A 27,863-nucleotide genomic window follows, 5' to 3' on the forward strand; every position below is an offset into this window, starting at 1 on the left:
TATTCTAAGATATGCGCCAGGGAACGCTCTTTAAAATGTTGTTGGAATTTTTGATCTAACTGCACGGGAAGGTACTTTTTTCAGGTTTGAAATTTCAGAAACACCTCAATGGGGATTATTGGGTGGTTTTCGGAAAAATTTTGGAATTTCTTTTGTCTAATTTCTATTCTAAGATATGCGCCAGGGAACGCTCTTTAAAATGTTGTTGGAATTTTTGATCTAACTGCACGGGAAGGTACTTTTTTCCAGTTTGAAATTTCAGAAACACCCCAATAGGGGGTATTGGGTGATTTTCGGAAAAATTTTGGAATTTCTTTTGTCTAATTTCTATTCTAAGATATGCGCCAGGGAACGCTCTTTGAAATGCTGTTGGAATTTTTGATCTAACTGCACGGGAAGGTACTTTTTTCCAGTTTGAAATTTCAGAAACACCCCAATGGGGGGTATTGGGTGGTTTTCGGAAAAATTTTGGAATTTCTTTTGTCTAATTACTATCCTAAAATATGCGCCAGGGAACGCTCTTTAATGCGGAGACAAGGGACCACGAACGCGAAACGCGCATTCCATAGCTCGTGTTCGCGCGTTTTTCGAAAGCATACTCGACTTGTATACGTGGATCGCACCCTCCGACACTTGACCCCAATACCATGCGCGGCGAAATGGAGTGATTCAAAGGATAATAATAGCTGGTCCCCATTATCCTCGCAGGACCAGCTATTTACTCGTGTGTCGCGTCGACGGTGTACACTTTGAACAAATAGTGGATTAAATTTAACGGTTCCAGCTCCCTGCTCGTCTTACTGATGCAATCGCGAGATGGGGAAGCCCAATGAGAAATGAATTGAAACGCTGGCAATGAACGGATATGGTACAACGAGTTTCGAAAGCGCGCTTGTGCGATGTATAAAATTTAAATGGAATAAATTCGATCATGCGTTCCAATTGAAACTGAGCTGGCTCAAAATAACAATTTACTGAAGTAACGGAACGTGTATGTGTGTACTTATATTATATATAATTTATTACTGCAGAAAATAAGTCCAAAATTTTGTTATTAATTGCAATGGTATTGCTATTATAATTTTAAATATTCTGTATATATATTTAAAAAATATACAAATATATATTTCGTAAATATATTGTTTTGCAGAAAAGTAAAGAAAATAATATATTTAAAAGAAAAGAAAAATAATATATAAAATTATCCCAGAAACCGCTCATTCTATCCTTACAAACAAATGAAAATTATAACAACAATATTCTGCAACGAATTAGTTTGGTCATTTAATTGATCAGCGATACTACTAGTATTATATTACTGAAAGAAGTTGATTCAGAATAATTATTGTTTATGCTCGTATGTATTTTTTAAAATACATCTTTCGAAACTCTATTGCAATTGTTTCAGCTGCTGTCATACATGAGGTAATTTGAATTTAGTACCCCTCAATTTTTAAGGCGGAATACTTGAGAGAAATTTTAATAACAGTGATTCTGCACCCTACACGAAGAACAATATTATGATTATATCGCGTGCATACGCACTGTGCATACACAGTGAACAAATGTATTCGATAATTCGATTCAATCCAAGACGAAATTCAAGAATAATAAAATCGTATCGGAAGGTTTTCGAATAAAACACATTTGAAAATACAATCAGAACGAGAAATTATCCTAACAGTTGAAGGAATACGAAAGTAGAATAACCTGACTGCAATATGTGATATTTAATTTATAAAATAAAACTTTGTATATACATGGAAGCAGTTAACATTTTGAAGAATGTTTCAAATAATCTCAATTAAACTTATAATTGTTTCTTTATTATTACTTTACTTATTACATTATATTCACTGAATTCGTGAATAAACTTTATGCTCGAATTAATAAACTGTAAATAAATTGTTCATAAGATTTATATAACTTTATGTAACAAAGGTGGCAAGTACTACAAGAAAGAACTCGTAGAAGATGACTAAATCGTAACGATTACACTCAGAGTCATCGAACAGAATGAACAGATCAATCGAACTCTCTTTGCTAGCGAAATTATCTGCGAAATTATCTAATATTAACCATATTTAAATATCCCGCCAAGTCATTGCTTAACCCATTGCTTGGAACGCATAATTTAAAAGTGATTCAAACAGTTCGAACGTTTGCAACAAAGGATGAACAAATCGATGAGGAACTGATAATACGAAGTGACAAAAAGCAAGTGACGAATGAAATGACGTGGTACGCTATTTGTTGAACGTGACACAACTCAGATTTTATAATCACAGCAAATATCGATTAAAATAGAGGCTATAAAATCATAGGTTGCTTATTTTACTGGCAATTTTTAAAATGAAAACATCTGCGAAAGTAAGAAAAGAATCAGGCAGCAGATATCGCATAGTAATAACTGAATCTGGTATTGGAATTCAGTGTACCGAGCAAAGACAATATCTCGACGGTTTTAATAAATTTTATTCCAAGAAAATGGACTTGTGCAGATAATAGAAATTCATTTTTGTTACAATCAATCATCCTGTAACCTAATAATTTGTATCTCGTTATAAGAAGCTCAATATTTATACAAATTAGATTAATTCGTACTGTGTTAAGTGAGACTCAGAAATAAATACGTATAAATCAGTTGATTTTTTTCTATGTCATATAAAAACTGCGCTCTCAGAATTTCATTATTTGCATTAAGCACGAGCTTCGACAAAAAACAGCAATATTGCATCGGCAGTTCGACGCTTTGATTAACCTTTCCACATAGATTCTCCTTTTCTGCAAAGTTAAACAAAGGTTCGAGTCCAAGTGGAAACAAACTGTCTAAAAAATCAATTTAGCGTTCAAAAGTTTCTTTCCTTTCATATGGAATGAAAATTACCTACTGAACACGTCGTATACTGTTATTTACAAAATGTGACCAAACTCTCCATATCTTTAAATGCGAGCACGACGCTATATAGAAATTAAGAACAGTAGAGATTTACCTGTTTATCCGGCTCTTTGCCTTTGGCGGTGATGAGGCGGTCGCAATAGCAACCCTCCAACAGAACAACGCCACTGGGCCTCGAGCAGGTGTCGTTTTCGTAATAGAATAGCAGGTTCTGTAACAGACAGCCATCATAAAACACCGTACAATGTTTACAGTAAAAATATATAAAGTAAAACGTTCATAAAACCATCGCATTTTAATAAATTCTTATACACTATAATATTTAGTCTGTCTGAAGTCCAAAATGTGACTTATCGTTCTCTTTTTGGAGATAAAAATTATTGAATGCCGCTATGGAAATATTTGTCTCCTTTAAACGAATAAAAAAAAGAAACACACGCACACAGTAACAAATTTTCGTTCTTTTATGCATCTATATTTCTATCTATATTTTAGGACCGCACCCACGGTCCACATGAATTATTCCAGCGCCCTTCAACAGATGGCGTCGTTGACTTTAAGGATACCAAATTCTTCAACCATTTCGAAGATGTTCGTTCTTTAAATATTTATGGATTGAAAAGTATATTTTATAAGTACAAAAATTTGCCATTTTGGGAAAATATAATAAAATTCTTTGCCTCTGTATATAAGTGTTTACTAATTTATAAAACAAGAATTCGTATGTGTCAGCAAAAACTCAAAAATTAACTTAAAAGATATAAAAATAATCAATATTGTCATAAATCTGTAAAATTACTATTTGTATAAAAGCTAGAGACGCCACGTTCTTTAAATTAATTGTAAATTTGATACGAAAAATATCATTTTATTCTTATAAATATGAAATGTGCAAGAAATTTGTCTAAATTTGAAACAAGATTATGGACTGTAGAAATTCAAAGTTTTGTAGAAATATCGAACGTAGTTTAAAATTGATGGTATACATAATTCCAATTCCTGTTGACTAATTTCTCGTCCAATGCCCGCATCTTATTTACGTCCCGCACCCTTTTGTCCTAATTTCAGTTTGAGTCGTTCGAATTGTCTCGACGGTGTTTGAACATGCTGAAAACGTCGAGCAGCCAAACCGGATTCCCATCCAACGACAATGGAAGGTTTCGGAATTGAATCCAATTTCATGAATTCGCCACAATGGAACCTAACAAAACTGCAAACATACCAATGAGACTTCGAGGGCATGAATCAAATGAAGTATGCACAGTCGATGTTTAAAGAGCTGATTCGATTCTTATATCAGAGCATTATCAAGGTAAGGTACAAGAAACGAGAACAATAAAACATGATGAAATTAGACATGAAACATTTCCCAACTGGAATGAAGGCAAACCAACATATTATAATAGTATTAAATTTTGAGAGAACTTCTCACTCTTTTCACACAGCATGATGGCACTCTTAAAGAACTTTCAATCTCTAAATTCTACTAAAGTCAAATCTTTCTAGTTCGAGAAAAGCAGAGTTTTTAACTCTTCGACGAAGTAAGGAATGTGTGCAATGGTTTCATACACAAAGTTAAGGTTTCTATGAAGTCTGCAGGTGTAAAGTTACTTTTATAAATCGTAAATAATAGGGTAGGATATTAAGAGGTCAGAATTTTAATAAAAATGTAAGTCTAAAAAATGGTGTTAAAAAAAGGATGAAAAATTTAGGTTGGACTTTTTTAGTCGAATCTAAAAATCTTTTCGATGCTGCAATGTGAAGCTATGATTTACGTGGTGTCTGCTGTAATTAAGTAGACTGCCAGGATGATTTAAGTGCATGTGAAAGATGGTTCTCTGTAACTAATTTTGTATAATCTATCCTTTAATTTTTATGAAACTTTTTCTAGCAAAAAATACTAAACATATTTTCATAGTGCACATTTGACCCATTTCTCAGATGTCAACAAATTTAAAAATAGTATTTAGATACTTTTCGTCCGTTCTAAAATTCCTTACGCTTTAAAATTGTGCAGAGGGCAAGCGGAAAATTGTCGTGGCTAAAAGTCCTGTATAACGATTCAGTAAACCGTGTCGCTCGATCGATCGATAGACCCGAAAAATCCAGATAGAATTTACTATCGAGTGCACCTGAATTAGTGTCGTATTGCTTGCCATAGCTCTACGTCTAAATCGCTGTATGCCAATTCTGTTCTCGATACTTGTTGTACAATACAGAGCTTTTATAGAAATCTGTTTATCATTATAAAATAAATCTGTTATAGGTCAGAAATGTCTGAATTTTAATAATTTTATTCAGAAAATTGTCTCTTAAAAAAAAAAAGAATTTCCCTGATAGCAATTACATAAAAACTCCAAACTTCTTAATACAGATGGACGATTATACGTGCATCTAACCAGTATTGAAATACGATTTTTTAAAAATGATTTTTCAAGCAAAAAGAAAAGTAAAATTCAACAATTTATGGTAATCTTTCACTCTTTTGTGCTACTTCTATTATAATACATTCCAGATTTTTAAATCTATTTTTCAATTTATTTAAAAAGATCTGCTGGCTTTTACGAATGGAAATGTTGACAAAATTGTGGGACACCAGCAACACTACGTAAGAGAAGCTCTACATAAATTTTCCAGGTGGTATCAAATAGGCATTAAGATTAAGAACAGAGATTAATGGCTGTCACGGAGAGTTGCATTGACGCCGGACGATTTTTTGATGCCAACACAAACGGAAGCCGCCGGCTAGCTACTACGAAGTGGCCCCGTTCTATTACTTCCTATTGTTTGCGTGCATGTCATAAAAACAGGTAGAATCAACACCTTTGTTTGGACATAAAAAAAAAAAAAAGTAGAGAAAAGCTTTATACCTAAAACCATCGCAAACCATTTTTTTACGTACGAAACGAACTGTCGCGAGAAGTATCAATCAACGCGTTACTAATTTACGCATGTGATTTGCCTTTCTATTTGCACCAATTAAAAATAAGTAGCGAATCGAGATGGTTCCATTGTTACGCGAGATTAAAATGGAACGCAAAATCAGAGAGATTGCTCGTAATATGAATCAGGTCTTTGTCCAGGAGGCCATCAGTGAACATACAGCTCAACGAGTGTTTTGAAGCTTTGACGGCTCAGAACGTCACAATTCGTGTCGCCAGAGCTAACAATGTAGCTCCTAGCGAGCTTTGAAGCTTCCTAGTCTAAGCTACGTGTCCAAAAGGCTAGTTAGAAGAGACGTTTCGCATCAAAGCCGGATACATCAGCAGTCATAAGACACGTTGATACTAATATAATACCTACGTCCTTTGACAATGAATTATATAGGGTTTCTCGTCACACACAGGACCTCTATCACTCAAATAAATACTCAACAACGATAAATAATAAGATATCGAATATACTGGTATATATAAAACGGATATTTCAATCGTAATAAAATTCATAATTTAAAATTTAAATATTGTTAAGTTTGTAATTTAATTCTTTAATCGTAATAAAATAAATAATTAGCATATATTTGTTTTATGATATATGTTTTAATGGAAATGAAGTCTGTAATTTTTTTTATTAAAAATATGAAAGGTTGTGAAAATTGAGAGTGGTCTTCTGACACACTTCATTATGGAAAGTGACACGTGCAGCCTCTCACAACTCCTCACCTCCGCCTTCGCTTCATGCATAAGAAAAATTCTAACGCGCTGCTAAAGCAAATTCTCACGCCTCCTTTTTTTCCTTTTCCTCTCTCTTTCTCTCTCCCTCTAGTCCTCCTTTTCACGTGCACGTGCAGCAACACACGCTCTGAAATTCTAGGACTAGAAGCTGTAAATTTATAATATGATATACATACATTATAAATAATAGGGTACGATACATATAACTCTGGTAGCACAAATTAGGAGTATACATTTTCCTTGTCGAAAAGTCTGTTTTTTTCAAACTAGAAAAATTTGTCTTTAGAAGAATTTACAAGTTGAAAGTTCTTAATATTTGTTCAATCGAGGCGAGAACCTTGAAGATGAATAAAATCGCGAATATTTCTGCAATTGTGCGATGAATGAAGGTAACTTATTCCAATTGATTGACACTATTGTGAATTGATATCAACTGTTTTAATGTTGACAAGTAAGAGTTCCAATAATTTTTTCGTACAAATGTTAAAAAACTCAGACACGTATGAAGTTTCTGAATATATAAGAACCAGAACATTAGTTTATTCTGAGAAAAGTGTGAAAAATACTACTCAGTTCCTGTGCAGTGAGGTGAATATACAGCACAGCACTCGAAAACGAGCAAATCTCGCAATACTTTTAGCCTTCGAAGATTTCCAGACATCAAACTGTCATGGTTTATTCGGCTCTGGTGCTTCCCCGTGTCGTTGGGATCGAACAGTGCTTGGATTACGCTAAGCTCGTGGCATTTGCGAGAAATTACTCAGAGACGTTCGATACTCTTCGCATATCGAACGCTAAAATTTTGGAACACCGTCGTTGACAGACTCGTTTTCAATTCGAACGCAAGAATTGATATATCCATGTAAATTAACCACGTGTCATTTCAACTGGAGCACAAGAGTTAATTGATCGGCTCAAATTAGCCGAACGAAGCGATTACAAGAGTAGCACCGCGAAAGCTAATTTAGAGTATTAGTTTACAAGGTTGTTTGCACCTCGCGTCGGGTCAATACCGTACTGTCAAAGGTCTAATGACGGGGTAAATGTGCAGCTTTAAAGTTCTCACGTGAAATGTAGAACATGCAAGTAAATGTTGTTGCAAACAAACGATATTAATACGGAAAGAAACATATTCATTAATACAAAAGGAATAAAAATATTTCCGACCAAATTCAATACGATATTTGTGAAAAGTGCAACAGAATGACCAGCAGGCACTGGAATCATCATTCCCAACATTCAGTGACCAAACGAGGTATACTCAAGTAAAACAGAATAAAATCTCAAAGATGTTGAACCCTTTATGTTAATCGAGAAAACGAACGAAAAATATTTAAAAAATTAGAATTATATAAGCACAGAAAAACAGTCGAAACTAAATAATATTTTAGGAAAACATAAATTATAATTTTAAATAATGATAGCATTTAATTTTGAATACGATTTATTTCAATCTGATTTATATCCCCCATTTTGCTTCTGCACACAACAGAATTAATCCGAAACGTAGGAGGAAAAAGCTAAACGGAAGCCACTCAATTCAAGAGCACGTACTCTATACACGTAAAGTGTGTTAGCGATTGTTACGTTACTCCTGGATCTAGATAAAATTTAGGATAACAAGGGTATCTAACAGATGAACGTGACAGAGTGTTAAACGAATTTTAACCCTCTACATTAGCCCGTTACGATAAACTGGCGTAAAACTTTCGCGCACGCTTTAAATGGCTTTGCCACGCACAAAAGCAGTAATTAAAAATTTCCCATTACGCGCGTGGCGATGGACGCGCAGACAATTCGCTGCGCCTGACCTCTCTTAGCGGTTCGAGGATCCGACGAGAGGGAGGGTTACATGGCTGTCCCTTTTGGCCTATGTTTAACAGGATGAGGTTAATTAAAACGAAACCGGGAATATCACTCACCTGATATAAAACGAACCATCGTAATTGCCACTTGGCCGAGTCGGCGGTCCGCTTGTGCAAATATCCAGTCAACGAGCGATCGCAAAGGGCTTTCTCCGAAAGCATCACCAGCTGCGAGTCGTTCACTCTCACTGAAACATGTAACGGATAACACGCGTGAAATTGCATGCGTCGTGACGAAATTTGCCAGAGATTTATCCGAACGGGATATTCCCTAATGTCGCAGCTAGGGGTGGATCGGTACAAGTAGTGGCTCGAAGGGGTAAAAATTTCGAGACCCATCCCAAAAAAAAGTGCAACTTGGAAGCTACAAATTTAACATTTTATGTTTGGATTCATTTGATTTGTTATATTTGCAATTGTTTATATATAGTGTGTTTCATTGGAAATATCTTCGTTATTTTAAATAGTACGCGAAAGTGTTACCAATAAAACTTGTAGGATTTAAAGAAACGCGCAATATGATAACAATGGCTTCTTGATAAGTGGAGGTTATTCGTTATTCTTTTATAAAGATTGTTCTTCTGATATCACCTATCTAATGATATTTTGTATCTATAAATATTGCATTCTACAATGTTATATTGTAATATCTTTTTCTATGAAATAATATATTTTTCATAGAGAAGTATATATATGTATAAAATCTTATGAAAAGGTGCTCTTGAGAAATATATTTCATCATCGTGCATTGCTTTTTAAAATGGAGTAACTTTGTCCTGAGCAGTTTTTTCATAACGACTATTAATAGCAAGAATATTACGTGACTCCATTTAAATTGAAGGGTTAACGGTAGAGGGCCATTTGAAAGGACGAGCGATACTCTTTTTATCGATTTCCCTGTAATTAATTTTTCTTCGTTATAGCTGCTACGATTGTTACACACTAATTAAAAACATAACTTGTATTAGTACTCTCAATAATTACTTTTGTGTGTCAGTATTAATCTGAAACTTAACTTCTGTCTCGCGTTTAGGATAAATAACATCATTAAGTACTGTAATGCTGATATTAAAATTGGTAATATAAGAAATATGCGATAACTGGTAATTTTATACGCTACTAATTATTATGATAATGTTCGTTATAGATATAAAGTGTTTTAACATTCGACAAATAATGCTCAAAGGATGATTCTTGAATTGATTCGATACAATTCTTTTTTTGTTTGTTTAATTTATGTATCAACAAAAACCAGTAACCAATCTCAAAGCGAGCAAGTAGAATTATCGCGCTTTGGTCTGACGGCAGTGATGGGTATGCATCGTCAGCACGTAGTTCGAACAAATAAATTAATGTAATAATATATTTGTATTAAACTATGATTAATTAAATGAAAAATATACATACAGAAAAGGACACTATGCTTGCTGCCACCGCTACGCACTAACTGCTCCTCATCACCACCGCTACGTATCAACTGCTCTCCTTGCCACGATCGTTTTACGTCTTATACAACAAAACAAACATAGCTCGACCTCCTGACGACGCAATCACAAAATGTATTAATTTATCGAAACATTTACATTAGTACGAGGGTTCTCGATCTTGCCTGCAGGTGCACGTGCGTTCTAGAAATTATTTACATGCACTCGCGGCAAAATATTGAAATAATGAAATCGGTGTACTTGTTGTATGATATTAGTTATCGCCGCGTACACCCACCATTATTATTTGCGATCTTAAATGTGTCTACATAAAAGATTGAGAACCCCTACATTAGTGCAATTTGTACTAAAGTAAACGTGTCGATTCAGAAGCCAACAAAAGTATATATGAAACATGTAATGTCTGAGTTATCACGTTAATTAAATGTTCAAAGTGTAGTGAAATAAGGGGAAGCCTCACTGGAACCAGTTTAGCTGCGTATCAAGGTTCTATTGTTTAATTCCGTATAATTACCGGATTTTCTAACAATATGTGAAGACTAACAGTTTCATGGAAAGTTTGTATATGTCATTGATAAACATCTGATGTTGATGCGACATCAAACCTTTAGTTGGAAAAAAAAAGAAGTGTATCGAATCAATACTGTATAAAAAAATTCCAGTTCCATATATTAGGTTGGGGAATAAATTCATAGCATTTTTATATTTCTTTTATTTTACAACGATTCGTTAGCTGTTTGGCAAAGGGTAAGTATTCATTCGATAGAACTCTTTCTGCTCTACAAAATTATGTTAATTGTATTTTTGAGTTATTTCATTTTTTATTAGTTTTGAGGCTTAGAAATGGAATACCCAGGAGGTAAAAATCAACATTTTCGACACCTGCTGTTCTTTGCTTTTCGAGGTTAGAAAGCTGCGGAAGCAGCCCGGGACATTTGCGGCGTGTATGGAGAAGGTGTCATAAGCGAGTCTACAGCACGGAAATGGTTTGCAAAGTTCAAAAATGGCGACTTTGGCGTCGATGACACGCCCCGCAGCGGAAGGTCTTCTGAATTCGATGAAAAACGTCTCAAATCACTTTCGAATGAGAACGGTCGCCAAACCAGTCGTGAATTGGCGGAAAAAATGAACTACTATCATAAAACGATTCTCAATCACCTTCATTCAATGGGATTTACCGAACAATTGGGAGCCTGGGTATATCACGAGCTTGTTTAAGTAAAAGTCTTCCGTAAAAACGCTACGAACTTATTCCCCAACCTAATACTTAAATCGTGATCCTAATTGTAAAAGTACGTATGACAATAATATTAACATTCAACTATTTTTCGATTTTGTTTACTCATTGCTGAGCAGCGATGTGTTGACGCAGTGCACCAAACAAGATTTGCATACAAAATATTGAGATTCCCAACTACATGCAGCTACTGTGTTGCACTGCATGCTAAACCTTGTATATCTTGCGTTTAATATACATTATCCTTCGCTTATATTCGACACGCGTATAAAGTGAATATATCTACACATTTCTTTCATAACAAATGTTCCTCGAATATTTTTTTAATCACTTTACGCGAAAGTTTCGTGTATCTTTCTGCTGGAACGGCTTCAACGGAATTGGTCTCGTGACACGCCCAAAAGTTGGCAACGTTGGCGGAAACAGCATTATTCAACAGCGTTAATCCACGCACGTAGGTTTACCCTGTCATAGAATTTGAAACAGATTTATAACTGGTGCGTGCGTTCTGAATATTCTTGCATTGAATTAACACGCAACGTACAAACTTGTGACAAGTCCGCATGCATTAGCGTCGAATATTGGATTACAAACGTTTTCGATAAGGTCACGGGGATTACCGGATCAGGGAGTACTGTACGTACTGTCCCTGCTCCAATATTTCCGTTACCAGTATTGTATATCATACACTATACAAATCATCGTGATACCAATCATTTGATTCGACAATAGTTGGCCTTGATCTTCATCCAGGGAAGTTGATACAATTGAATACGTTCATATCCTAACCATTAAATGAGCGTTTTAAAAAATTTGTCTCTTTGTCTGTCTCTTATAAGATTGAATATAAATATTTAATTTAAGACACTAACATGACAAAATGAAAAGAAACAGTGAAAAAATAATTGTGTATCAAATATGAATGAGAATATCTTTTAGTAAATAAACAAATTATATATAAACAATACCAAACACAAATATATGGAGACTATGTATTGATCCATTAAGAGACTGAAATAATAAATTTTAGAAGTCGAGACATATTTTAATTTGTACAAATTTCAAATTGTGTAATTAATTTTGTTGAATTTGTCAACAATGAATAGTATATACTGAAGCAGTTATCTTTGGGTCAATTTAAAGTGACAGAAATCTTGCTGTGTATTCTTGATCAAACAACCCTTACTTATCTCTGTTTAAATAGGTTTTAAAGGGGTAGAAATTACTTGAAAGCCACCCGTTTCCACTGGATCTTTCAGAAAGTTGCAGTCGATGGATTCAATGTTTATAAAGTCAAGGAACCTTTCATTGTATAGTACATATTATTCTCTATCTGCTCGAATCTGAAAAGTTCTCCGATTTGTTATAGTTTGAATGCATCCATCATCGTGGCAGTTTTACAAGTCTTTTTCTTTTTGCAAATATTAAATATTAAACAGTTTAAACCTTATAAAATTATGAATTAAAATAATCAAAAATTTTTTGTTTAAATAAAATCATGCAACAATTTTACAAGAAAATTGTTCATCTGAAACTTTGTATACCAATCAAAACTTTGTATACAAATTTTTTATCGTAACGAATTAAGCACAAATGACTGTAAGTAATGTGGACACAGCAAACGCAAAAGTGTGCTTATAAATTATTTATTAATAAAATGAAAAAAAGAATATTATTTGAATTTACACAACGTTAATTTGTCCGGCTTAAAATACAAGAATGAATTTATAAAATCGTATATTTCACAGCGAATACGGATTTCAATACCTAATGGTTTAACAAGTTTTGCAAAAAAGCATTGTAAATTTCACTACACGTTTCGATATTGTTCGAGCGTACAGAAAGTAATGGTTTGTTAATTGAAAACAGCATGCGATGGAAACGGCGAACAAAAACCGTCCTGGAAATCTGTAAAAGCACAGATGTGCCAAAAAAATAAAGAGACATTTTTGATAACATTTTCGTGGTGTTTCAACGTTCATAAAACGGAATTTACACGACAAATTTTCGAGGTGGAGTGTCGGATGAAAACCAGTGGAGTTTCGTGAGGCTGTTGCATAGATTACCCTCTGATTTCATAGAAACGACTCTTTGAAAAAAAAATGAACAAATACTGCTCAACAGTTTTTGTACCAATTTTTCAAACAGTCTGCTCGCCCTTTGTTAAAAATTCTATTCGAACAGATTCTTTAGACCGACCATTGAATTGCACGAAATTGATTTATTTAAAATCCAATTAAAGTTTGTCGGCTGAAAGCTCTTTTCTTTCTATTGAAAAAAAACCTTCAAAAATAAAAAATAATATCAATCACTTAAAAAAGTTTCGACAGTCTGACAAATTATTTAAAATATTCGCCTATTTATCTACTAATAAATACTCTTTAGAACAAATTAAAACGTAGATTGAATAGTAGCAAATAAAATGGCGCCACTCTTTAAACGACAGTTTGTCGTGCGAGTAAATCGCACACTTTATAGCTACATTAACTTATTTTATACTTTTCCCAATGTAAATGAAACTTTTAATGCCCAATAATACGATTGCTGCTTTGGGGTGCAATATGTGTGGCCACTGCTGTATGTATACAGCAGAACCTCGTCTATCCGAACCAATTCGTGTTCAGCACCGGTTATTCGAACTCGCAGGGTCGGTGGCGGCTTCTATTACCCGAACTTAAAGACCTAAGGGTGGAAATAACGGGTGAACCTCTATTATCTTGCGTCCAAGACTATTCAGATACGCGAGCTTCTACTCTATGTAGAAAACAGATAAGAAAATAATAATAAAACATAATAATTGTAGCAACTAAGATTTACAACTGAAGTCAATAATGACCTGTTTTGAAATATTAAAGAAAGTCCATTTTTTACGCTAGTACTCAGGATTTATGCAGAATGTATTTACTTAGTTTCATTACGGAAGCAATTTTTACGTTACTTTTAATGGGATAAAATAAACAGAAAGATACATTAACAGAATATTTAATTAATCCAGATCCACTCTCTTTCGAGGCTGAACGCTGATTGCCACCCTCATCCACCTTCTCGTCGCTCTTCGACTGTTTACTTTATGTATAATATTTACTATCGCACGCATTTATGTACGGAGAAAAAATGGTAGAAATGTCATTAATAAATGAGTTAATTAAATAGCAACTACACAAAATTTCTAAAGTATGTCAGTTTTTACTGTGACGGAATTAGAGATCTGTCTATTCAATCTTATGATCATAAAATTCGCTTACACAAGCTGAGTAACCATTGAAGCAATAGAAGACGAATGTTATTTCAGTATCATGTACTTTAACTCACGAACGGTTAATCAAGATAAACATTTTTCTAAAATCAATGTAAATCTCATTGGCCTGAGAGCCATTCTCAATGTCCAATGGGTATTGAAACTATTTGGACAATGATCGATTTTCGAATATTTTTCTCCATATTTGAAGTATTTATTTGAATAAAAAAAAAACGTGTCAAGTTACGTTACGTAACATTTTTGGTCAACAATAACGTCGATGCAATTCATTTAATGTATACCAGGTATTGTTTTTATACGGTGTATGTTGCAGTGGTACAACCGTTCAAAAAGTAAATTTTACGTGTAAAAATACCTCGAAAAGGGAAAATAACATTTTCTCATTTGAAGCTTCATTTTTGGTATTTCACTATCTGATAAATTAATATTTCATATTGTGCATGTTATTGACATATTTTGCATATTTCACGTGCATAAATGTCATATGCTTCTCGCGTACGCGAAGTGCACGGACGTTCGCCATTTGATTATTATTGTCATTTGTTTTCTGCTTTACTTCATTTTATGTAACATTAAATTCCTGAAACAGCATTCATATGACGACACTGTAGTAGCCTTTTCGACATAATTAAGTAACACTAATCATAAATTAAAAATAAAATTGTTCCAACATCTGTACACTCTCTATAATGGTTCTTAAAATCTACAAAATTCCTCTTCCCAATATTGCATAAGGAAGACAGTATACGTATAACACTCAATTGACCGTAAAATTCAATCACCTGAATTTTATCCTTAATTACACCGAATAATGATCGCATTATAATTAGAACATCTCGAATCAACTAAAAATAACTCTTCGAAATATTTATAACATTGATATTTGCCATGAACTGGCTGAAATTAATTGTATAGGTTGCTACACGAACAATGTCCACCTGAAATTTCTTCGTTGTTTCAAACGATACTTGAATATGTTACTAATGAAACTTGTAGAGTTTAAAGGTACAAATAGTAGTGACAATAGTTTCTTGATAAAAGGATGATTAGAGAAAATATAGAGAACAATTTTGCTTCGCTCTGGGAATGAAAATATAGTCCTAAATTAAAGTAAATCTGATCTGAATCTAATATAAAATTAATTAAAACTAAATCGAATCCATTCCAAATAGGATATGTTTCACTAATATACTTTTCTGTGTAACTGAAAAATTAAAATACAGTGTATTTATTGAGAAAAAAGGTTATTCAAAACGGTATCCCTAAAATCAGTTAGACGCTTCCTTTCCTGCGTACCTACCAGTTTATAATAAATGTATTTTGAGTATTTGAATAAATGTATACTGAGAACTTGTTTTTCATCGAAATTAAGTACGAAAAATTGGACATTGCACTTAAGAATACAAAATACATATGTCATTGTTATCATATTGTATGTAAATAACCTCTTATGTTACCCCCAAGTTGTTACAAATAAAATTGTATTCATTTTAAAAAGCTACTTACAGGATTCTTATCCAATTTTGCAACGTAAAACGTGAATACAATAAAAGAATATTAAAACATTAAAATCTCCATTTCTGTCAAGGGGAATTTTAAATGTTTCAACTATCACGTTCTTCGCGGACAATTATTCAATATTCTATCGCGTAACTTCTCGTCGTTTCGTTGGAATTGCAAATTTGATAAGAGCTTCCATCGCGAAGGGGCGCTTTTGAAATATCTATAGAGCGAGGCTATAAATTGGCGTTACGATAGCATAGATTTCATTAATTACTTACCAGTCCTTTGCATCTTTGGGCTGAGCATGATCGCAGGTCGTTGGCGAAGGACTTGGCTTCCTTTCGACGATCCGTAGAATAAATATTGATTGTCCAGAATACCTTGTATTGGATGCGATGGCGTAGAAAAGAGCACCGTCGTCGTCGCGCGGACGAGTAACGCCGCGGTAACTGCCTTAGGAACTCCGATCTCTTCGCTCACTTCGGCTACGTCCCTCCGCAATTCTAAACGTGATAAACAAACGAACAGCCGTGTAACTTTTTGAATTATATGTCGAGCTTACAGGTAGCTCGCAAGTTATCGTTAGCTTCCTTTCGAAGCGTCGTGTACTACGTGCAAAGCAGTTTAATAAACGAACTATAGATCCTCGAGCTTATATTAAATGGCGTCGTTTATAGTGGACGGGAAAGTGTACGGTAAAAGGAAATTTCCATAGTTTAATGAGAGATCTATACTTCTCTGTCGCGAGGCTTTTAGTAAACCTGTCGATAGCATTTATTTTATCAATTTTCTTTTCCTTACTTTTATTTATTGCGCGATGGAGATGCAGAGGTAAGGGACTATAGTTTGTCTAATAAGCTGGGGCTGTGTAATATCTACAAAAGAAGTAAAAACCCATGTAATATTAAAAAATTACAGAATTATGTATCTTTCTTTTCGTTCTATATTATATCGTTATGTAAATATATTTTCTGAAACGAGTACTGTGTGTGTCAATCCCCTGCAAGTAATTTCTGTGATTTCATATTCATGAAACAAGAAGAGCAATGATATATTAACAAAATTGATTAATTAGTGTCCAACAAAACGCAAAATATGTTGCAGTGGATGTGTTGCTTTGACAGATTGTTTAAGTAACGTAATAATTGCTTAAACTCTGCTATATGTAACACGTGTGTATAATTTACGTCTCATATTATAAATTTCCATCTGAAAAATAAAAAAAGTAATTTTCAATTTCACATAACTATAAACTTTCTCATCTGTACTATAAATCTTCATTGAAAATTGAAAAATATTCGATTACAACGAGACGAAAGCGAAACGAGCAGTGCTCTAGTATTTGAAATAAGAAGGAAGTAAAAACAACGAAATTGCGTTGGAAATTTCGTTTTCGAGGAAATTGACTTTGCAAACCCCTCAAGTACGCGAGCATTATTGCTAACGCAGTTACAGATGCACAATGAAATTTTACGTAGCTACGAGTGAACATCTTCATTTCATTTTTTTATGGAGTTTATATAAAGTATAGAACACAATTTCGTTATTATTAATTTCCGTTTTAATTTGGCTCTAACTGCATAAACATCCTATATAAATCCGTCACAGTTAGAGAGACTTTAATATACGCTTAATTATAACAAGTAGTGAAAATATAGTATAATGGAATCCCTAGTATTCGAAATATCTAAGCTTTGTTAATTCCAATAGAAATGTAGCATACAAGTCTTTATTCCTATTTTATTTATTACAAAAAGACAAACTCTGCTCAATCCCTAACATTCACGCGTTTAAGGCACAGCTCCGCCATTTTGGTAGCTTTACTAACGAGTCCACTGGGAGGCTCAGAACAAAACTTACTCCCTTTCTTTTCTTCCTTTCTCTTCTCTTTCACCTTTACACCCGCAATGCACGCAAAATCTTCAGAGAATTAGGAATTCGTTTAAATCTTTATTAAATGTTATATCTTGCTAATTGAATAATAAAGAGATTGTAGAAATTTTTCAACAATAATTGCAGGTGGATTAGAATTACTTAGTTTCAACCACAGAAGGTATTATACGCTTTACACGTATAAGCAGAAGGTATTCGCAACAGGTGAAGCTATATATCTGCCTGTTATGTAGGAGACACTCTATTCGGATAACGGGATGTTCGGGTAGCGCAACGAGAATATTCGGGTAATGGATGATCGGATATAGAAGGCTCCATTATATTTCCATTCACGTGAAACCGAGCTATTATTAAATTTATATTAACTCATTTGTACACGATATCTTTCGATTAGAATATTCGACTATACATATGATATAATAATTGAATACGAGCTATGATTGAATGAAATGAAGCCAGGTAAGAGTTAGATGTAACTTGTTTCAGTATATAGTTTAATAATTTTTATTCTTTATCATAAAGATATCTTTCTCTCTCTTTTCTCTTTTATAAAATCATATTTATTAGCTTTACTCTGTTCTGATATCACTTTGACAAACATTGTCCTTTTTATTATTCAACGTTCCAGTTGTTTCTTCTGCGCGTTTTAATCTGTAAAGAAAATATGTGCCAATTACGATTCTAACTGATATTTGAACGCTACAAACGCGTATCGCTTCTGGCCGAAAGAGAAATGATATCGCGTTTATAACCAATCTTTTTTCTTTTTTGTTGTTTTATACGTTTTACTACTTGCGATGTATTGTTGCTGCAGGAAGTTGTGTATATATGAAACATTTTATAATAGTAATTGCAAAAGTAAATAATAATAAATAGATATGAAACACAGCGTGTATTAAAGTTTTACAATAGCCACCCATTTTTTAAGTATATTACATTATGTTTAACTTGACCATATCAGATTCGAACTGTCTGAACTCAAATCACAGTGAAGCAATCATAGCTATCGATACAATTATATAAAATATCATTACCCTTCTCCCTTAAATTAACCTTTTCTTTAGCCTAAGAAAAACACCAAACATCAACTCTGACCCTAGATTAGAGTTCCACTGGTTTAAAGTGCCAAATATATGTAGAATGTGAATGATTTTATGGCGTGGAATTGGATGAACAGTTAGAATGACAGGATATTTGGACGTAAATAAATAGAGTGACTGCCTGCGATCGAGTTTGAAAGGCCAAGATACGAAAGAAGAATGCTTGTAGCTGACAGGAGCTGGTGACAGGATCGTGTGACTGAGAATGATAAGGGTAGCGCTGACGTAACCGCGAGAGCTTGAGGAATGGATGCATGAGAAGTGTATAGTGAACAGGGTGTATTTTCAGGACAAATGAAGCAGTTGAGAACGAAGAGTGATAGAGTTAAGAGGAAACAGCGAGAGTTTAAAGAGCGGAGAGGTAGCGACTGTAGTTAACAAAGTATTTATATATATAGCATGGTAGTGGACGTGAAAAGCTATTTAATCTCTTTCACATAATTTTCGTACTATATTTCTTCTTTATAAAAATTAAGAATGTGTAAGGGATATGGGATAGCAGGGTGCACGAGTGGCTATTTCCTCGTTGTTTAAACGTTCGAATAGCGTTGGGGATATCCTTAAGGCTAACATGAACAGCCTAAGAAGGCATTATTGTATGAACTTGAGAACAAGTCGAATAAAGTATTCTAGGATATCTACGCATTGCTTAGCCATCAATTCTAATATAATCTTTTTGCTTTTCATACAAGTGTTTCAAATCAGAGATCTAAAGTTCACTCTTTCGTTCCTACCACCCCCTAAATTGCGTGTCGATTGACGACCGACATCTTTTCGAATTTTACCTTAAATATTTAGTGTTTTGTAATACTATTACTCCATTATAATGCATTCACTAAACTTGGTTTGTGAACACTATAATCAACATTTAGCATATTCTTATTTATTCTTTCCACTAAATTATAGAACATAAATTTATTGTATGATATATGTATATATTAACAATTATTCAACTGTAAGTTCAAAAAATACTCGATCAGAACTTAATACAAATATTATTGAAATCGCATGGAGCAATTTTAAACTCGAAGTGAGCGATCGTTCAATGAATCGAGAGAGGACATAAATCATAGATAACCTCGCAGTAAGTCAAAATAAAATGACGCTTTGACCTAAACTGAAATGGAACGAGGAACGGACACGCAGCACTTGGGTAAGCAAGAATTATATATCTATGGATACTTGGCTTTTCAGACAGGCTTTTCGATCATCCGTGTCCTGCGAATGACTCGTCTGATGTGGTTTAGTGCGGCAGCCGCATAATCGCATAGTCAACCTTGCCTGAGTCGAGTAAGACGGTCTTTTACGAGCGATAAAGTAGTTCAGGCAGTTCGTGCCACTGTTAAGATCAAACGAACTTGAGTAAGAGCTTGGAAGAGTCTGCTAATACATATTTAGAGCTTCTCATATGCGTAGATGCATATATTGGACATGAGAATGAGTTGCAATTGTCTTTTATGTAGAAAACTATTTCCAGCAAATGTAATAGTTTTCTTCAAGTGTCTGGCATGGATCAATATTAAATAAATCATCAAGTTCCTCATTTTGGAATTTTTGTTTCGTGTTTTTCGCGTTCTTTGTCGTGGACATCGAAATCACCACTTTTAAAATGTTGAAATCAATATTTGCAAATTGGCTCTAATGGTGCATGGTCACCGTAAATATCCACAAGCACGTTTCTGCAGCATTTCTCTTCAAAAGACAGTAGCGAAGAAAAACCTCCCGCGAATGCTGCTATTTTCAAACAAATTCTGACATTTTCGACGCGATATGAATACGTGCTGTTTAGATTCCAAACAAAAGTCTTATGCTGCGTTTGACAGCTCACGTACACAATCCATCTATCGAAAGGTCAGAAAAGATGCAAGCGATCTAAGGGAAAACTGTATTCTATTCAACTTTCTTGTAAAGAAAGACAGAATAAAATAACAGAATTTCATTTTGAGAAATACAACGCGATACTAGAATTTTTGAAAACATGTATATTCATAATTCATTTTTCAATATTATATTCACTGTTTCTATCATTACTTATGGAGAAGTATAAATATAAAAATATATAACTGACTGAATTGACCTCAATCAAATACTAATTAACTAAATTAATTAAAATAATACTAATTAGCTACTAAATAAGTATAGAATATTTACGATATATTTATTTTTATTCAAATATTTAGAATTTTTTAAATTGTTTAAAATAAATGAAGATTCGAGTTTCAAGACAAATATTCCAATTTTAGATGTTTCAATTTTAATATTTTAAATTTATATAATTGTATCTCATTTTACAAAACTTGTAATTATTTAATGTTTATTAGTAATAAAGTGTATAGAACAATTATACAACTATGTAATCACAGTACAAAGTGTTTCAATAAGTGGAAAAGGACTCATTTGCGAAATATAAATTGTTGCTCATGGGTTTTCATTTATATTCAAATTGCTTTCAAACAACGGTAACAATTGTTGCTAATAGCAATCAGTTATATAATAGAGTTTAAACAATAACTTGTGGACAATGACAAAACATTGATATTAACTCCTTAATTGTGTATAATTACCTCGTTTCAAATATTCAACAGTCTGCAACTAAATTAAACCTTTCATGCGTGATGTTACGTGGACGCAAAACTATATAATTAATTGGACGAGTTTATATTTACCAAAACTGATTTCAAAGTAGTATATACAGGGTGTATCATGTGACTTTAACCGCCATTTCTGATAATCATTCTATCAAAGGTTTCCAACAATAATTAATCAGTACTTGAGTTGTTTCAGGTTTGTACACTAAAAGTTTCGATCAAATTTATTATCAATATTATAAACTTGAAGCAATCTTGGCTATTTTAAGTTGTAATGTCTATTTATTAAATTTTGAATTCAAAAATTTAAGTGAAGTGATTTTGCATAAATTTAAGTGAAATAAATCTAAATTCTATAAAGTCAAAAATATAGATGTTACTTAAAAGGACCAAAATAACTTTAACTTTTTGCTCTAAACAAATTTTTTCCAAAATTTTTAGCATACAACTTTGTAACAGGTTAATTGTTATTTGACTTATGCTGAAGAAATTTTTCATTAGAAGAAGATTATCAAAAGTACTCAAAAAATGGTGATTAATATTCCAGAATGCATTTTATTTTTACAAAAAGTATAAAGCTATTTTTTCGAATTACTGTGAAACTTAATAATATAATATTACCATTTACTTTAACAAGATTCCTACAATAAGACGTTTAAAATTACATTATGCCAAAATGAACGTTCTGTCACAAACCTTAGCAGAAACTGTACTCTAAACATTTATCACACCGTTGTCTTTGATAGAAAACTTTTCTTCGCAGAAACGATATTTAATCGCGGAAAAATTCAACAATTTATTCGGCGGAAAAAAGGAAACGGGTTAATAGAACTCGAATAGGGTCGAAGGAAAAGTTCAGCAATTCGTTACGTTTAACCGTCGAGATTAATTGTTCTACAGCTGAATACGTCGGAAGTTCCGGGTCGAATAGCGACCGATCCGTCTAACGAAATAAATCACTCGAATAAGGGAATATTTATTTCGAAGCCTGCATCCGCCATTTATCGAGCTCGATTAAACATCCCGAGCGCCCCGCCACTTTTTGACATCGTTCAACATCCGAAGCGAATAAAAGCCGCCATCGCATCCCATTGATATGCCCCGGACGAGCACCGGGAATTAATGGATTTTTATTTATCGGAATAATCATTTAGTTGCCGGGAAATTCGCGTGCTGGCGTCCGGTGGAACGCGAAATTTCATCGGACCCCGAGCATCATTATTTTCCGCCTTCGACGCACGGTCCACAGTTTTATTTCCGGTCCCGCTAACAGGATTTACTCGAGATCGGATATTACTCTATTCTTCGCTCGCGATTGCTGGTTAAAAATCTTTCCCCTGAACCACTCTTCCGCTTTCAGTCCCGAATATACGATGCGACTCTTTTTTCCCCTCTTTTTCATCTTTATGCCGTTGCAGCGAATTGAATTAATTGAACGCGCGCACACACGTGGAGTATTGCCTTCGATATTTCGATATACCGTTCGCGAAAACAAAGGAAAATAGCAAAATGGAGAAAAAAATTTGTTGTCACGTTATTCGGAGTAAATAGAGAAAAATGGTGGTCTCGTTGGAGGGTGAGAGTGTGTTACGGCGGATAGCGTGCAGGCTTGGAGGAAAAAATAGGATACTTTAAGTATAACTTTATCTCGTGTGCGTTTATTAAACGAAATAATGTAAACTAAATTTGTTGCCTTTTTTCTATTCTGCATAAATTTATATAAAGAAATTTGAAGGTTTGTAATACAGTGTATAATACTTTCTAGAATCTTATCTACATGTAACTATGCAATTAGACATTTTGGCAGCCAAGGTTTTTCATACATTTTCACTTTTTTTTTTTTATAAAATACATTGTGTTCATTTATGGGCACGACTTTGACATTATAACACAATTTTTCCACAAATATTGCTTTATCACCTTTACAGTGTTTTTACATTCTTATGGCACACGTACTTATTTATCCATCGACCAATTTAAGTTATTCGTATAGCCTGCAATAAATTTTATTTTTCATTTATTCTGATCATTCATAAGATACACATACATCGGTACTTTCCATTTGACAAAATTTTCAATTCTTTGACATGACAAAGTTTTTCATTTAACAGATGAGAAAGCATTAAGTTCAACGAATGGGCTTAATTATTATTATTACGATGGAAGGAAAGAACAATTATTTTGAAGAAACAGAGAACAATGTGCAATGTTCCGAAAGTAATTGCTATCACGGTAAAACAGAAATGAAATTAATTAGAGGATGAACGAACGGCTAACACTCAAACTGAGTACGTTTGCCGCAAACGTTGCCGGAAATAATTAAAGTTCCCGGACCTAATATTCCATAATGAACTACAAAAGTGATGAAACAGTGCTTCTCCGTCAAAATTGGATTGAAAGATAACGTCGATATTATTGAAAACTGTTGGAGAAATGTATCCATATGGCAGACAGGATTGTTGGAACAAAAAAGCGTTGAAATGGTTACCATAAAATAAGTGACTGTATCTACTTTTTTGTATCTACTTTTATTTATTTCTAATTTGTAAACAAACGTTCAATCATTTTTCCATTTATCGTTTTTAAGTATTTAAATAAAACTGAATATAAAATTCACGTTAACAAAAACAATGTACAAAAGTCTACAAAAAATCTTGTTTAATTCCTTTAATAAATGAAAATTAAGTTATTATAAGAATATCCAATTTTTTGCAAATAATTATAAATTTATTGCAAGGTACTGTTATAATCAATTATAGAGATATAAATTACATTTTAAGGAAAAATTCGTGAAAAGTACACGAGAATATACCATTATAATGTAAATGTCATAACATGACGTCAATCTAAATCGGATTTCGAAAATTACGAAGAATCGAGTCCACGTACAACTATAAATCTTCCAATAACCCGTCCAAAGCTCAATGAGAGATGTCTGAGCACATTCAGAAATGAAATTTGGAAATCTGTATAATATTCAACAAATGATACGAGAACAGTGGTATAACATTACGTCATTACACCGTGAAAATCGAATATCAAATGTACCGCAGCGCGTTCGAGCCGTTATTAGTACTAATAGTTTACGGAACTAATGCGAAAATAATTGATCTAGAAAAAATTTACATTAAAGAAACTAATACTAATAATGAGACTAACACACGTATATTAATATTTATCTTTTTCTAGTAGAAAAGTATCAAAGCACATGTGCTCAAAAATTGTTTAAAGTATCGTTCATTTTGGAATAAAAATTTTTTTCAGCTCAGTTTTCCATCTTTCTATACATTTTCTTGTGATCAAATAATGGTAGAAGTATGAAGAAGATTTGATATTGTTTGCTGAGTAACGGAGGAAGACTGTGTTTACGATGCATCTTGTTTATGATTAGACTATTATTTGAAATTATGCTACACAATATCATTTAACGCTGTTATTGTAACGCTAAAAGCAGTAAACTTTGTGAACGGTAATACTAAATCAGCTTTGTAAATAAGGTAAGGAGTGCGCCAAACGGAAGGAAAGATTTATGAATTATGAACTGGGCATTATAGATGTAATTAATTAACATCGTTTTGGAAGTCGATGTATGCATGAGTGAAATCGGTATTAAATAATAATAATATAATAAAAACAATAATGTAAGTAATTATGTTCAAGATTAATTTTTTCTTTAAATCAAATAATTCGCCAAAGAAACTTTATTCTGCAGTTTTTATTTAATCGTTAATAAGAAATTAACTGCTTGTCGATTGCACTGTTAGTTGCCAGTTAGATTGAACACCCCTCAAAGCAATTTGAATCATAATTATGCTTTTATTACATTTATTAAAATATGATAACGATTATTATAGCTCGCATTAAAAGAAACTTGATGTGTCATTGTCACAATGTTTATTTTAAAGAGTATTGAAATAATTAATTTATTTATTGAAAGATTTAACGGTGTATAATTTTTCGAAGAAAGATAATTTTGAAAAAAATTGGAATTAAGGAAATAATTCAATGCGTCATGATCACATTTTTATGATCGAATATCCAAATTTATAAGGCAAATTTAACAAATTAGATGATGTAATCCACTATATTTGAAAAATAAAATATTTAAATATTTTGTGAAATATTTTTAACGAATAACGTTCTAAAACACATTAGTTTGAAAAATATCGTATTTCAGCAGTTTAGTTTTCATATGATTCTAAACGACTGCATTTTTCGCAGCGACCAATTATTTAAATCCTCTGTACATCGCACTTCGTAAATATTCAACAAAAACTTTACCAAAAATTCTGACAGCTTTCGTACTATGTAACTAAGAATAAAATCCAATTAAGGATGGTGCGGTACATTAAACTAACAAACAATGAATGTAGTCAGCGCGTCTGAATAATTAATTTCTGAATAATAATTAAATTGACTATTTACTGATAACGATTCCAAACAAACAAATAATTTTATTCCGAGAATTGTCAATAACAGAACCTCTTAACGATTTAATATTTATGTAACAATATCACACATGTACGTATTAATCGTATGTCAAATTACTTAAGAGGAATTCAAATATATTTGCAAGTAAAGATATTAAATAAATTTGTTAACTTAACCTTACCCAAGAAATGATAAACTAACAATAAGTATGGAAAATTGAAAAAACAAGCATCTCATTTTCTATTGCAAGAGATATGCTTTCGTATTTGTAAAAATTTAGACTTTAATCAAATTTTATAAACTTGACTTAATTTTAAAATCATTTTTCAGTTGAACTGTTATAAAAACAGTAATCTGTGCGCACTGTACTTGTGACGTCAAATTTCTGACCACGTCGCACGTCATGAAAATTGCAGACATGAAAAAGAAAACATCCTTCTCTCGAATGGCAGTGAGGGAACGAAAATCCGGGTACATTGAGACAATGAGAATCTGATCACCGGAAAAACCTTCTACTTTCTCACGGCGAGCAGTGGATAGCGGCCAATCAATGTCCGATTCTAAAGAAACATCGACTTCGATTCACAATAGACAAAATGCACAAGGTGTGCAGCTTAACACGGACATTGTTAATGGAGAACAAATATATTATAGTCGTAATTAAGGCATAATATTGAAAAATGTGATTAATAAATATAAAATCTACAAAAAAATGCAATCCATTACTTTTAAAAGCAGATTTTTTTTATCACGATTAAAACAATATATATACATTAAAGATCGACCACTTTACTTTTTAATCGATCGAGTAATGTCTATTAGAAACCAATATCCAGGACAAAATCTAGCCTTAAAGAAGATAGCGTCGAACTGTAGTGCAATAATTTCTTTAGGTTCAACAAGTGTTACGCAATGCACAGAGCAATTTTTGTAATTTTCTCATAGGTTATTGAAAACTGTGACCCCTTCCATTCAAAACGAACTGACAGACTATATTGAAAAAGCAATTTTTAACAACGATACGGATATTTAAAAGAATTTCTGCACTTCTATGGTCTGAAGGTCTTCCAGCACAGCTCTGAAATATTGGCGTTCGTTTCAAAATTGGTGGAATAGGTTTTTCTGCGTAACAAATATCTCTGAATTTACAGAGCAGTATTTTACCAGTGATTAATTGAATTCTCCGCTGATCCATCTGCTTTTTCTATTCATTAAAAAGATAACGAAATTGAATCTGTATTTTGATAACTGTTTTCGTCCTTCCTCGCTAAGTAACGAGAGAAAAATAATCCAAATGTTGTAAGTAAAATTGTATTCTGGATCTACATATTTTCAGAAATATTAGACAATTCTTAAATATTGAAAAGAATATTGAAAATATTGAGAAAAAGCATTAAACAATACTTTTATTCGGTACTATTATTTAAATAGCATATATTAGTAATTTAAATGATGAATTCGATGAATAAATTATAAATTATAAAAGCAAACTCACAAAAAGTATTGGAAATGTGAATTTTAAATCAAAACGTAAAGAATAGCATTAAGAAAGTAGAAACGATACAAAAGCAGAATGTGGAAAACCAAAATTCAGTCATGGAAAATAAACCACTGAAGAATAGACATCAGAGTTGGAAACTTACAAAGTCACTATTCAAGGTAAGGTAACAAAGGAGAGATTCTCACGGAAGAATGTTGGACTAACGTTTCTACAATTCCCAGTTTATATATAAAAGCGATTTAATATCAACGCAAGTCTTATTGTTTCTAATTAAATCTGTGAATTGTAGAACAGTAAGAGTTTGAGATTGGCTATTTTAAAACAACCTTAAAACTAAATATAAAATCTATAAAATGATTTGTTGGGATTAAAAACAGAAGAAGTATGGAGAAGTAAGAATATATATATTTTCCGATCTGAGATTAGTACTGTTTTTTAACTCGCTGATTCAATTGCATTCCATCAGTT

General features: G+C 32.9%; 1 protein-coding gene across 5 annotated transcripts in view; it reads right to left on the bottom strand.

Annotated features, from left to right (window-relative positions):
- Nucleotides 1-16,293, bottom strand: part of LOC143429885 (ras-specific guanine nucleotide-releasing factor 1) — a 106,904-nt gene extending 90,611 nt beyond the window's left edge. For all 5 annotated transcript variants that reach the window (XM_076905719.1, XM_076905723.1, XM_076905721.1 and 2 more), the window contains exons 1-3: nucleotides 16,161-16,293; nucleotides 8,496-8,626; nucleotides 2,994-3,110 (exon numbers count right to left, since the gene is read on the bottom strand). In XM_076905719.1, the coding sequence (XP_076761834.1) occupies nucleotides 2,994-3,110; nucleotides 8,496-8,626; nucleotides 16,161-16,188 (276 nt within the window). In that variant the 5' untranslated portion in view covers nucleotides 16,189-16,293. The remainder of the gene's footprint in view (nucleotides 1-2,993; nucleotides 3,111-8,495; nucleotides 8,627-16,160) is intronic.
- Nucleotides 16,294-27,863: the final 11,570 nt, after the last annotated feature.

This window comes from Xylocopa sonorina, chromosome 12 (genome assembly GCF_050948175.1).
Source record: "Xylocopa sonorina isolate GNS202 chromosome 12, iyXylSono1_principal, whole genome shotgun sequence".
Lineage (NCBI taxonomy): Eukaryota > Metazoa > Arthropoda > Insecta > Hymenoptera > Apidae > Xylocopa > Xylocopa sonorina.